The following is a 14419-nucleotide window of genomic DNA, read 5'->3' on the forward strand; positions in this document are numbered from 1 at the left end:
ACTAGGGGGCGCTGGTAGAACACAGCAGCAGCCACTAGGGGGCGCTGGTAGAACACAGCAGCAGCCACTAGGGGGCGCCAGCAGCAGCCACTAGGGGGCGCCAGCAGCAGCCACTAGGGGGCGCTGGTAGACCACAGCAGCCTGGCTGAAGCTCAGCTTCACAAAATAAGAAACAGTAATCCAGTTTCCTCTGGTTCCAGCTCCTCCTCCTTTTCCGATATTAACCCTTTCATCGCTGCTCCCAGGTCCCTTGTTCAATAGCAATTCTTCCTCCACTTCCCTCCTCCTCCTCCTCCTCCCCCCCCTCCCAGACCGGTTCAGTGTTTTTGATGCGTCAGCGTGGAGAGCCTCCTGGTCTCTAGGCCATGTAGAGGAAGGTGTTGATGTCTGTCTCGTCTCTCTTGATGTACTTGTGCTCGATCAGCCACTCGATCTGCTCCTTGATCATCTTCTTCTGCGGCAGGAACATGTTCTTCAGTATCTCCACCAACTCCGTCTGCAGCTGGGCGTTACTGATCCTCTTCCTCATCTTCATGATCTGTATGATGGCCTCCTGGAGGAGAGGGAGAGAGGGGGGGAGGGGGGAGAGACAGAGGGGGAGAGGGAGAGGGAGAGGAGAGAGAGAGGGGGAGAGGAGAGAGAGGGGGGGAGAGAAGAGACAGAGGGGGAGAGGGAGAGGGGGAGAGGGAAAGGGAGAGGAGAGACAGAGGGGGGAGAGGGAGAGGGGGAGAGGGAGAGGAGAGACAGAGGGGGGAGAGGGAGAGGGGGAGAGGGAGAGGAGAGACAGCGGGGGGGAGAGGGAGAGGAGAGACAGAGGGGGGAGAGGGAGAGGAGAGATAGAGGGGGAGAGGGAGGAGAGAGAGGAGAGAGAGAGGAGAGAGAGAGGAGAGAGAGAGGGGGGAGAGGGAGAGGAGAGACAGAGGGGGGAGAGGGAGAGGAGAGGGAGAGGAGAGACAGAGGGGGGAGAGGGAGAGGAGAGACAGAGGGGGGAGAGGGAGAGACAGAGGGGAGAGAGGGAGAGGGGAGACAGAGGGGGGAGAGGGAGAGGAGAGACAGAGGGGGGAGAGGGAGAGACAGAGGGGAGAGAGGGAGAGGGGAGACAGAGGGGGGAGAGGGAGAGACAGAGGGGGGAGAGGGAGAGGAGAGACAGAGGGGGGAGAGGGAGAGACAGAGGGGGGAGAGGGAGAGGAGAGACAGAGGGGGGAGAGGGAGGAGAGAGAGAGGGGGGAGAGGGAGAGTAAAGATATAAATGTAAAATGTTTGTAGCCAAGAGTAAAGACCCTAACTCTATCAAAACAGCAGTCAAAGTGTATATTCTGTGTTGCAATCTGATGAAAAATGGCGGAGCTATTTACATTATAAAAAGTACTTACAGTAGATTTTATTCATGGTTATTGCTGCCCTGTCAGAGTGAACTCTGCCTTTTGAAAGAGGAGATTTGGCTCGATCCATAGATGTGTGACTTGGCCATAAAAAGGTAATTTATAGGCCTGATATTCTATATTCTATATTCATATTTCAAATAGCATGTGTCCGGAATGGCAACATTCAGTACTGTACTACAAAAAACCTGTAAATCATCTGCCCTTTATTCATTTGCTTATATTTTTTGTACACTTGATCTCAGAAGGTGCTGAATGAGCTACATTTTTCATGTCTGGTCAATTTTAGCATGGTGTTATTCATCGTCAAAGATGAAAAAATAGAAAATTGATATTCTCCTTTGGTTCATTACAATGTACTCAAGGCTAGTAAGAGACAATATTTCTGACAGTGTGAATACATTCCCTGAGATCCATAGATGTCCCTAGATACCAAGAACATGCAAATAGCCTTGTAGAAGTGGAGCATAGAGCTGCCGCGATTACCGCATTACCACGGTATCGCTGTTACATCACGGCCACCGCAGAGTAGGCTGAATACCGCGTCACCGCTGTTTTTTATAATAATAATAATAAATTACCCTCCTCTCGTTGGGCTTGCGGCTCTGCAGATATACCCTACTCCTCTATCGAGGTTCCAAGCGACCCTATTGGGTACCAGAAAAGTCACGTGAAACATTGCAGACCACTGATTGGTCAGAAGAGAGACGCGTCACACGTTGTAGCGTCATGCAGTGTGTTACCACCAATCGGCAAGCGCGTATTAGGTTTTTACTTCCTGAATGTCAGCTCATCACAACACGGCTAATAACGTTAGCTTTAACTCTCCGCCGGAGTGGACTACCATCGCTCCTCAGGCGTACTAAACGAGACATAATGATTTTACTGTCTGCAACGAATGTTATAATAAAAGCCCTTCGTTCTATACACTTGTCTGATTGAAAACTTTATTAACAGACCGCAGAATGGGACAACTCAGCACGCTCTGAGCAAAGAAAGGAACTGAGATGGTCCGGTAAATACGCTGATGTTATTGAACGTATAACTATATAATGGTAATGCCACAAAACGAATGCCTTTATTATAAAGTAGTAACTTTATAGTAATAATAATAAGAAAGGGTCGGGGGGGGGGGTAACCACCCCTGCCCGCGACACCGAGTGAACGGCGCACGACCAGAGGGGAAACTTCGAATCCGTGTTTCACTTTCAATAACTAATGCGTGCTTGCCGAATCCCAAACAATATTCATGCTGCAAAGTCATCCTCTAAAGATCGACATTTAGACTAGAGGCAGGCTATATGCTATAAAAAGTAGACTACTAAAAAAAAATGCATTCAAACTTTTTTTTTTTTTTTTTTGTGCGTGCGGTAATAACCGCGGCGGTAGGAAATATTTAGCAAATCCGTGCGGTAAGGAAAACATCAATACCGCGGCAGCTCTAGTGGAGCAATCTTCCATTTACTTAGGTATGTATTTTTAGGCGAATTTTCTGAAAATATGGCTAGGGCTTAACCCTTTCACTGCCACACGACCGAAGGTTAGACCTTTACTATCACACAACAGACGGCGAGCATCGCCATCGGTTGTGTGATAGTAAAGGGCTAACCTTCTGTATTGTCCCAGTGAAAGGGTTAACCGGCTGTCGTGTGGCAGTGAAAGGGTTAACAGGTTAAAACAAATGTAAAACAAACCAAGGAAACGAAAAAAGGACCGACTTTAGCAAAACACTCAATTCAGGTTCCAGGTCCTTCCAGTTCTATTCCCCGCGTTACCTGAGTCCTGAGTATTCTAACACGTTACCTGAGTCCTGAGTATTCTAACACGTTACCTGAGTCCTGAGTATTCTAACACGTTACCTGAGTCCTGAGTATTCTAACACGTTACCTGAGTCCTGAGTATTCTAACAGGTTACTTGAGTCCTGAGTATTCTAACACGTTACCTGAGTCCTGAGTATTCTAACAGGTTACTTGAGTATTCTAACACGTTACCTGAGTATTCTAACATGTTACCTGAGTCCTGAGTATTCTAACACGTTACCTGAGTATTCTAACACGTTACCTGAGTATTCTAACATGTTACCTGAGTATTCTAACACGTTACCTGAGTCCTGAGTATTCTAACACGTTACCTGAGTATTCTAACATGTTACCTGAGTCCTGAGTATTCTAACACGTTACCTGAGTATTCTAACACGTTACCTGAGTATTCTAACATGTTACCTGAGTATTCTAACATGTTACCTGAGTATTCTAACACGTTACCTGAGTATTCTAACACGTTACCTGAGTATTCTAACATGTTACCTGAGTATTCTAACACGTTACCTGAGTATTCTAACACGTTACCTGAGTATTCTAACACGTTACCTGAGTATTCTAACACGTTACCTGAGTATTCTAACATGTTACCTGAGTCCTGAGTATTCTAACACGTTACCTGAGTATTCTAACACGTTACCTGAGTATTCTAACACGTTACCTGAGTATTCTAACACGTTACCTGAGTATTCTAACACGTTACCTGAGTATTCTAACACGTTACCTGAGTATTCTAACACGTTACCTGAGTATTCTAACACGTTACCTGAGTATTCTAACACGTTACCTGAGTATTCTAACACGTTACCTGAGTATTCTAACATGTTACCTGAGTATTCTAACACGTTACCTGAGTATTCTAACACGTTACCTGAGTATTCTAACACGTTACCTGAGTATTCTAACACGTTACCTGAGTATTCTAACATGTTACCTGAGTATTCTAACACGTTACCTGAGTCCTGAGTATTCTAACACGTTACCTGAGTATTCTAACACGTTACCTGAGTATTCTAACACGTTACCTGAGTATTCTAACACGTTACCTGAGTATTCTAACACGTTACCTGAGTATTCTAACATGTTACCTGAGTATTCTAACACGTTACCTGAGTCCTGAGTATTCTAAGCTGAACAATGCCCTCATTTTCCTCTTCTCTCATTCGCTCGGTGGTCAGCTGCAGGCGACCAATTAGATTGATTTTCCCCCGCTTCTGGACCTTGGAGTTTTTGCTGAAAAACAAAGAAAAACCACAAATCAATAACTGTAACGAGGAGAGATCAGATTCACACATTCTATTTTGTACACAGTTAACCAAGGCTTAAATGGAATAATGAAGTCAGTCTGTGCCTGTTGAGGCCTCCGCATGATGTAAACACTGTGATGTGTGTACCAGCAGAGTGCTCTACCGAGTTGTACTTATACGGAATAAGTTGAAATATCACGTACGCCATGGTTAGAAATTAAGGGGGGCTTGGGGCAAAATGCCCTAGAAAATTTACCAAATGCCCTCGAAAATCAGTTAAGGGGGGCAAGAAAAGCCCCAGAAAGTTTACTAATTATATATATAATTATATATATGCTCTACAGTGCGAACATTTCACTCGTATTTGCCCCTAATAATATGTGTGTGCGAGCAGGAAAAATCATTTACTCGCACACGTGTGCGAGTGAAGATTACAAACAGCTCCGCTGTTAATAGTTCAGAAACTACAAGTCCCACATTCCACAAGGCGCATAAACGTCCAATCACAGTAGAGTTTCCTGCTGTGATGCGGCTGGTCCTTCATCCACCCTCATCACATCTCTCTCCTCTCCTTCCTCCACCCTCATCACATCTCTCTCCTCTCCTTCCTCCACCCTCATCACATATCTCTCCTCTCCTTCCTCCACCCTTATCACATCTCTCTCCTCTCCTTCCTCCACCCTTATCACATCTCTCTCCTCTCCTCTCCTTCCTCCACCCTTATCACATCTCTCTCCTCTCCTTCCTCCACCCTTATCACATCTCTCTCCTCTCCTCTCCTTCCTCCACCCTTATCACATATCTCCTCTCCTTCCTCCACCCTTATCACATCTCTCCTCTCATTCCTCCACCCTTATCACATCTCTCCTCTCCTTCCTCCACCCTTATCACATCTCTCCTCTCCTTCATCCACCCTCATCACATCTCTCTCCTCTCATTCATCCACCCTTATCACATCTCTCCTCTCATTCCTCCACCCTTATCACATCTCTCCTCTCCTTCATCCACCCTCATCACATCTCTCCTCTCATTCATCCACCCTTATCACATCTCTCCTCTCCTTCCTCCACCCTCATCACATCTCTCTCCTCTCATTCGTCCACCCTCATCACATCTCTCTCCTCTCTTTCCTCCACCCTCATCACATCTCTCCTCTCCTTCCTCCACCCTTATCACATCTCTCTCCTCCTTCCTCCACCCTCATCACATCTCTCCTCTCCTTCCTCCACCCTTATCACATCTCTCTCCTCTCCTTCCTCCACCCTTATCACATCTCTCTCCTCTCCTTCCTCCACCCTTATCACATCTCTCCTCTCCTTCCTCCACCCTTATCACATATCTCTCCTCTCCTTCCTCCACCCTTATCACATCTCTCTCCTCTCCTTCCTCCACCCTTATCACATCTCTCTCCTCTCCTTCCTCCACCCTTATCACATCTCTCTCCTCTCCTTCCTCCACCATCATCACATCTCTCTCCTCTCCTTCCTCCACCCTCATCACATCTCTCTCCTCTCCTTCCTCCACCCTTATCACATCTCTCTCCTCTCCTTCCTCCACCATCATCACATCTCTCTCCTCTCCTTCCTCCACCCTTATCACATCTCTCTCCTCTCCTTCCTCCACCCTCATCACATCTCTCTCCTCTATTTCCTCCACCCTTATCACATCTCTCTCCTCTCCTTCCTCCACCATCATCACATCTCTCTCCTCTCCTTCCTCCACCCTCATCACATCTCTCTCCTCTCCTTCCTCCACCCTTATCACATCTCTCTCCTCTCCTTCCTCCACCCTTATAACATCTCTCTCCTCTCCTTCCTCCACCCTCATCACATCTCTCTCATCTCCTTCCTCCACCCTTATCACATATCTCTTCTTCTCCTCTCCTTCCTCCACCCTTATCACATCTCTCGCTCCTCTCCTTCCTTCACCCTTATCACATCTCTATCTCCTCTCCTTCCTCCACCCTTATCACATCTCTCTCCTCTCTTTCCTCCACCCTTATCACATCTCTCCTCTCCTCTCCTTCCTCCACCCTCATCACATCTCTCTGCTCTCCTTCCTCCACCCTTATCACATCTCTCTCCTCTCCTTCCTCCACCCTTATCACATCTCTCTCCTCTCCTTCATCCACCCTTATCACATATTTCTCCTCTCCTTCCTTCCTCCACCCTTATCACATCTCTCTCCTCTCCTTCCTCCACCCTTATCACATCTCTCTCCTCTCCTTCATCCACCCTTATCACATCTCTCTCCTCTCCTTCCTCCACCCTTATCACATATCTCTCCTCTCCTTCCTCAACCCTTATCACATCTCTCTCCTCTCCTTCCTCCACCCTTATCACATCTCTCTCCTCTCCTTCCTTCCTCCACCCTTATCACATCTCTCTCCTCTCCTTCCTCCACCCTTATCACATCTCTCCTCTCCTTCCTCCACCCTTATCACATCTCTCTCCTCTCCGTCCTCCACCCTTATCACATCTCTCTCCTCTCCTTCCTCCACCCTTATCACATCTCTCCTCTCATTCCTCCACCCTTATCACATCTCTCCTCTCCTTCCTCCACCATCATCACATCTCTCTCTCCTCTCCTTCCTCCACCCTCATCACATCTCTCTCCTCTCCTTCCTCCACCCTCATCACATCTCTCTCATCTCCTTCCTCCACCCTTATCACATCTCTCTCTCCTTCCTCCACCCTTATCACATCTCTCTCCTCTCCTTCCTCCACCCTTATCACATCTCTCTCCTCTCCTTCCTCCACCCTTATCACATCTCTCTCCTCTCCTTCCTCCACCCTCATCACATCTCTCTCCTCTCCTTCCTCCACCCTTATCACATCTCTCTCCTCTCCTTCCTCCACCCTCATCACATCTCTCTCCTCTCCTTCCTCCACCCTTATCACATCTCTCTCCTCTCCTTCATCCACCCTTATCACATCTCTCTCCTCTCCTTCCTCCACCCTTATCACATCTCTCCTCTCTTTCCTCCACCCTTATCACATATCTCTCTCCTCTCCTTCCTCCACCCTTATCACATCTCTCTCCTCTCCTCCCTCCACCCTTATCACATCTCTCTCCTCTCTTTCCTCCACCCTTATCACATCTCTCCTCTCCTTCCTCCACCCTTATCACATCTCTCTCCTCTCCTTCCTCCACCCTTATCACATCTCTCCTCTCTTTCCTCCACCCTTATCACATCTCTCTCTCCTCTCCTTCATCCACCCTTATCACATCTCTCTCCTCTCCTTCCTCCACCCTTATCACATCTCTCTCCTCTCCTTCCTCCACCCTCATCACATCTCTCTCCTCTCCTTCCTCCACCTTTATCACATCTCTCTCCTCTCCTTCCTCCACCCTCATCACATCTCTCTCCTCTCCTTCCTCCACCCTCATCACATCTCTCTCCTCTCCTTCCTCCACCCTTATCACATCTCTCCTCTCATTCCTCCACCCTTATCACATCTCTCCTCTCCTTCCTCCACCCTCATCACATCTTCTCTCCTCTCCTTCCTCCACCCTTATCACATCTCTCTCCTCTCCTTCCTCCACCCTTATCACATCTCTCTCTCCTCTCATTCCTCCACCCTCATCACATCTCTCTCATCTCCTTCCTCCACCCTTATCACATCTCTCTCTCCTTCCTCCACCCTTATCACATCTCTCTCCTCTCCTTCCTCCACCCTTATCACATCTCTCTCCTCTCCTTCCTCCACCCTTATCACATCTCTCTCCTCTCCTTCCTCCACCCTTATCACATCTCTCTCCTCTCCTTCCTCCACCCTCATCACATCTCTCTCCTCTCCTTCCTCCACCCTTATCACATCTCTCTCCTCTCCTTCCTCCACCCTCATCACATCTCTCTCCTCTCCTTCCTCCACCCTTATCACATCTCTCTCCTCTCCTTCCTCCACCCTTATCACATCTCTCTCCTCTCATTCCTCCACCCTCATCACATCTCTCTCATCTCCTTCCTCCACCCTTATCACATCTCTCTCTCCTTCCTCCACCCTTATCACATCTCTCTCCTCTCCTTCCTCCACCCTTATCACATCTCTCTCCTCTCCTTCCTCCACCCTTATCACATCTCTCTCCTCTCCTTCCTCCACCCTTATCACATCTCTCTCCTCTCCTTCCTCCACCCTCATCACATCTCTCTCCTCTCCTTCCTCCACCCTTATCACATCTCTCTCCTCTCCTTCCTCCACCCTCATCACATCTCTCTCCTCTCCTTCCTCCACCCTTATCACATCTCTCTCCTCTCCTTCATCCACCCTTATCACATCTCTCTCCTCTCCTTCCTCCACCCTTATCACATCTCTCCTCTCTTTCCTCCACCCTTATCACATATCTCTCTCCTCTCCTTCCTCCACCCTTATCACATCTCTCTCCTCTCCTCCCTCCACCCTTATCACATCTCTCTCCTCTCTTTCCTCCACCCTTATCACATCTCTCCTCTCCTTCCTCCACCCTTATCACATCTCTCTCCTCTCCTTCCTCCACCCTTATCACATCTCTCCTCTCTTTCCTCCACCCTTATCACATCTCTCTCTCCTCTCCTTCATCCACCCTTATCACATCTCTCTCCTCTCCTTCCTCCACCCTTATCACATCTCTCTCCTCTCCTTCCTCCACCCTCATCACATCTCTCTCCTCTCCTTCCTCCACCCTTATCACATCTCTCTCCTCTCCTTCCTCCACCCTCATCACATCTCTCTCCTCTCCTTCCTCCACCCTCATCACATCTCTCTCCTCTCTTTCCTCCACCCTTATCACATCTCTCTCCTCTCCTTCCTCCACCCTTATCACATCTCTCTCTCCTCTCCTTCATCCACCCTTATCACATCTCTCTCCTCTCCTTCCTCCACCCTTATCACATCTCTCCTCTCCTTCCTCCACCCTCATCACATCTCTCTCCTCTCCTTCCTCCACCCTGGCCTTATCACATCTCTCTCCTCTCCTTCCTCCACCCTTATCACATCTCTCTCCTCTCCTTCCTCCACCCTTATCACATCTCTCTCCTCTCCTTCCTCCACCCTTATCACATCTCTCTCCTCTCTTTCCTCCACCCTTATCACTGCCACACGACTGAAGGTTAGACCTTTACTATCACACAACAGACGGCGGTTGTGTGATAGTAAAGGGCTATTCTAACACGTTACCTGAGTCCTGAGTATTCACAGACCAGTTTAACTAGAAACAGACCAGTTTAACTAGGAACAGACTAGTTTAACTAGAAACAGGCCAGTTTAACTAGAAACAGAGCAGTTTAACTAGAAACAGACTAGTTTAACTAGAAACAGACCAGTTTAACTAGGAACAGACTAGTTTAACTAGAAACAGGCCAGTTTAACTAGAAACAGAGCAGTTTAACTAGAAACAGACTAGTTTAACTAGAAACAGACTAGTTTAACTAGGAACAGACCAGTTTAACTAGTAGAAACAGACCAGTTTAACTAGAAACAGAGCAGTTTAACTAGGAACAGACCAGTTTAACTAGAAACAGGCTAGTTTAACTAGAAACAGACCCGTTTAACTAGAAACAGACCAGTTTAACTAGAAACAGAGCAGTTTAACTAGGAACAGACCAGTTTAACTAGAAACAGGCTAGTTTAACTAGAAACAGACCAGTTTAACTAGGAACTGACCAGTTTAACTAGGAAGAGACCAGTTTAACTAGAAACTGACTAGTTTAACTAGAAACAGACTAGTTTAACTAGGAACAGACTAGTTTAACTAGAAACAGACTAGTTTAACTAGAAACAGACCAGTTTAACTAGGAACAGACTAGTTTAACTAGAAACAGACCAGTTTAACTAGGAACAGACCAGTTTAACTAGAAACAGACCAGTTTAACTAGAAACAGACTAGTTTAACTAGGAACAGACTAGTTTAACTAGGAACAGACCAGTTTAACTAGAAACAGACTAGTTTAACTAGAAACAGACCAGTTTAACTGGAAACAGACTAGTTTAACTAGAAACAGACTAGTTTAACTAGGAACAGACTAGTTTAACTAGGAACAGAGCAGTTTAACTAGGAACAGACCAGTTTAACTAGGAACGGACTAGGAACAGACTAGTTTAACTAGGAACAGAGCAGTTTAACTAGGAACAGAGCAGTTTAACTAGAAACAGACCAGTTTAACTGGAAACAGACTAGTTTAACTAGGAACAGAGCAGTTTAACTAGGAACAGACCAGTTTAACTAGGAACAGACCAGTTTAACTAAGAACGGACTAGGAACAGACTAGTTTAACTAGGAACAGAGCAGTTTAACTAGGAACAGAGCAGTTTAACTAGGAACAGACCAGTTTAACTAGGAACAGACCAGTTTAACTAGGAACGGAGCAGTTTAACTAGGAACAGACTAGTTTAACTAGGAACAGACTAGTTTAACTAGGAACAGACCAGTTTAACTGGAAACAGACTAGTTTAACTAGGAACAGACCAGTTTAACTAGGAACGGAGCAGTTTAACTAGGAACAGACTAGTTTAACTAGGAACAGACTAGTTTAACTAGGAACAGACCAGTTTAACTGGAAACAGACTAGTTTAACTAGGAACAGACTAGTTTAACTAGGAACAGAGCAGTTTAACTAGGAACAGACTAGTTTAACTAGAAACAGAGCAGTTTAACTAGGAACAGACCAGTTTAACTAGGAACAGACTAGTTTAACTAGAAACAGACCAGTTTAACTGGAAACAGACTAGTTTAACTAGGAACAGACTAGTTTAACTAGGAACAGACCAGTTTAACTAGAAACAGACCAGTTTAACTAGGAACAGAGCAGTTTAACTAGAAACAGACCAGTTTAACTAGGAACAGAGCAGTTTAACTAGAAACAGACCAGTTTAACTGGAAACAGACTAGTTTAACTAGGAACAGACCAGTTTAACTAGGAACAGACCAGTTTAACTAGAAACAGACCAGCCAGTTTAACTAGGAACAGAGCAGTTTAACTAGAAACAGACCAGTTTAACTGGAAACAGACTAGTTTAACTAGGAACAGACCAGTTTAACTAGAAACAGACCAGTTTAACTAGGAACAGACCAGTTTAACTAGGAACAGACTAGTTTAACTAGAAACAGACCAGTTTAACTAGAAACAGAGCAGTTTAACTAGAAACAGACTAGTTTAACTAGAAACAGACTAGTTTAACTAGGAACAGACCAGTTTAACTAGTAGAAACAGACCAGTTTAACTAGAAACAGAGCAGTTTAACTAGGAACAGACCAGTTTAACTAGAAACAGACTAGTTTAACTAGAAACAGACCCGTTTAACTAGAAACAGACCAGTTTAACTAGAAACAGAGCAGTTTAACTAGGAACAGACCAGTTTAACTAGAAACAGGCTAGTTTAACTAGAAACAGACCAGTTTAACTAGGAACTGACCAGTTTAACTAGAAACTGACTAGTTTAACTAGAAACAGACTAGTTTAACTAGGAACAGACTAGTTTAACTAGAAACAGACCAGTTTAACTAGGAACAGACTAGTTTAACTAGAAACAGACTAGTTTAACTAGAAACAGACCAGTTTAACTAGAAACAGACCAGTTTAACTAGGAACAGAGCAGTTTAACTAGAAACAGACCAGTTTAACTAGAAACAGACTAGTTTAACTAGGAACAGACCAGTTTAACTAGAAACAGACCAGTTTAACTAGAAACAGAGCAGTTTAACTAGGAACAGACCAGTTTAACTAGAAACAGGCTAGTTTAACTAGAAACAGACCAGTTTAACTAGGAACAGACCAGTTTAACTAGAAACTGACTAGTTTAACTAGAAACAGACTAGTTTAACTAGGAACAGACTAGTTTAACTAGAAACAGACCAGTTTAACTAGGAACAGACTAGTTTAACTAGAAACAGACTAGTTTAACTAGAAACAGACCAGTTTAACTAGGAACAGAGCAGTTTAACTAGAAACAGACCAGTTTAACTAGAAACAGACTAGTTTAACTAGGAACAGACCAGTTTAACTAGAAACAGACCAGTTTAACTAGAAACAGACTAGTTTAACTAGAAACAGACCAGTTTAACTGGAAACAGACTAGTTTAACTAGAAACAGACTAGTTTAACTAGGAACAGAGCAGTTTAACTAGGAGCAGACCAGTTTAACTAGGAACAGACCAGTTTAACTAGGAACGGACTAGGAACAGACTAGTTTAACTAGGAACAGAGCAGTTTAACTAGGAACAGAGCAGTTTAACTAGGAACAGAGCAGTTTAACTAGGAACAGACCAGTTTAACTAGGAACGGAGCAGTTTAACTAGGAACAGACTAGTTTAACTAGGAACAGACTAGTTTAACTAGGAACAGACCAGTTTAACTGGAAACAGACTAGTTTAACTAGGAACAGACTAGTTTAACTAGGAACAGAGCAGTTTAACTAGGAACAGACTAGTTTAACTAGAAACAGAGCAGTTTAACTAGGAACAGACCAGTTTAACTAGGAACAGACCAGTTTAACTAGGAACAGACTAGTTTAACTAGAAACAGACCAGTTTAACTGGAAACAGACTAGTTTAACTAGGAACAGACTAGTTTAACTAGGAACAGAGCAGTTTAACTAGAAACAGACCAGTTTAACTAGGAACAGAGCTGTTTAACTAGAAACAGACTAGTTTAACTAGGAACAGAGCAGTTTAACTAGAAACAGACCAGTTTAACTAGGAACAGAGCAGTTTAACTAGAAACAGACCAGTTTAACTAGGAACAGAGCAGTTTAACTAGGAACGGCGCAGTTTAACTAGGAACAGAGCAGTTTAAGTTTAACTAGGAACAGAGCAGTTTAACTAGGAACAGAGCAGTTTAACTAGGAACTGAGCAGTTTAACTAGAAACAGAGCAGTTTAACTAGAAACAGAGCAGTTTAACTAGAAACAGAGCAGTTTAACTAGGAACAGAGCAGTTTAACTAGAAACAGAGCAGTTTAACTAGAAACAGACCAGTTTAACTAGGAACAGGGCAGTTTAACTAGGAACAGACCAGTTTAACTAGGAACGGAGCAGTTTAACTAGGAACAGAGCAGTTTAACTAGAAACAGACCAGTTTAACTGGAAACAGACTAGTTTAACTAGGAACAGACCAGTTTAACTAGGAACAGACCAGTTTAACTAGAAACAGACCAGCCAGTTTAACTAGGAACAGAGCAGTTTAACTAGAAACAGACCAGTTTAACTGGAAACAGACTAGTTTAACTAGGAACAGACCAGTTTAACTAGAAACAGACCAGTTTAACTAGGAACAGACCAGTTTAACTAGGAACAGACTAGTTTAACTAGAAACAGACCAGTTTAACTAGAAACAGAGCAGTTTAACTAGAAACAGACTAGTTTAACTAGAAACAGACTAGTTTAACTAGGAACAGACCAGTTTAACTAGTAGAAACAGACCAGTTTAACTAGAAACAGAGCAGTTTAACTAGGAACAGACCAGTTTAACTAGAAACAGACTAGTTTAACTAGAAACAGACCCGTTTAACTAGAAACAGACCAGTTTAACTAGAAACAGAGCAGTTTAACTAGGAACAGACCAGTTTAACTAGAAACAGGCTAGTTTAACTAGAAACAGACCAGTTTAACTAGGAACTGACCAGTTTAACTAGAAACTGACTAGTTTAACTAGAAACAGACTAGTTTAACTAGGAACAGACTAGTTTAACTAGAAACAGACCAGTTTAACTAGGAACAGACTAGTTTAACTAGAAACAGACTAGTTTAACTAGAAACAGACCAGTTTAACTAGAAACAGACCAGTTTAACTAGGAACAGAGCAGTTTAACTAGAAACAGACCAGTTTAACTAGAAACAGACTAGTTTAACTAGGAACAGACCAGTTTAACTAGAAACAGACCAGTTTAACTAGAAACAGAGCAGTTTAACTAGGAACAGACCAGTTTAACTAGAAACAGGCTAGTTTAACTAGAAACAGACCAGTTTAACTAGGAACAGACCAGTTTAACTAGAA

The 14419-nt window shown here is 44.3% G+C and overlaps 1 protein-coding gene across 1 annotated transcript in view; it reads right to left on the minus strand.

The window, feature by feature from the left end:
• Positions 1-320: 320 nt before the first annotated feature.
• Positions 321-14419, minus strand: part of LOC311223498 (cullin-5-like) — a 94474-nt gene continuing 80375 nt past the window's right edge. The window contains exons 15-16 of the mRNA XM_084308282.1: positions 4313-4436; positions 321-553 (exon numbers count right to left, since the gene is read on the minus strand). Coding sequence (XP_084164408.1) covers positions 359-553; positions 4313-4436 — 319 coding nt within the window. The 3' untranslated portion in view covers positions 321-358. The remainder of the gene's footprint in view (positions 554-4312; positions 4437-14419) is intronic.

This window comes from Notolepis coatsorum (assembly GCF_963971535.1).
Source record: "Notolepis coatsorum genome assembly, chromosome: 1".
Taxonomy (NCBI): domain Eukaryota; kingdom Metazoa; phylum Chordata; class Actinopteri; order Aulopiformes; family Paralepididae; genus Notolepis; species Notolepis coatsorum.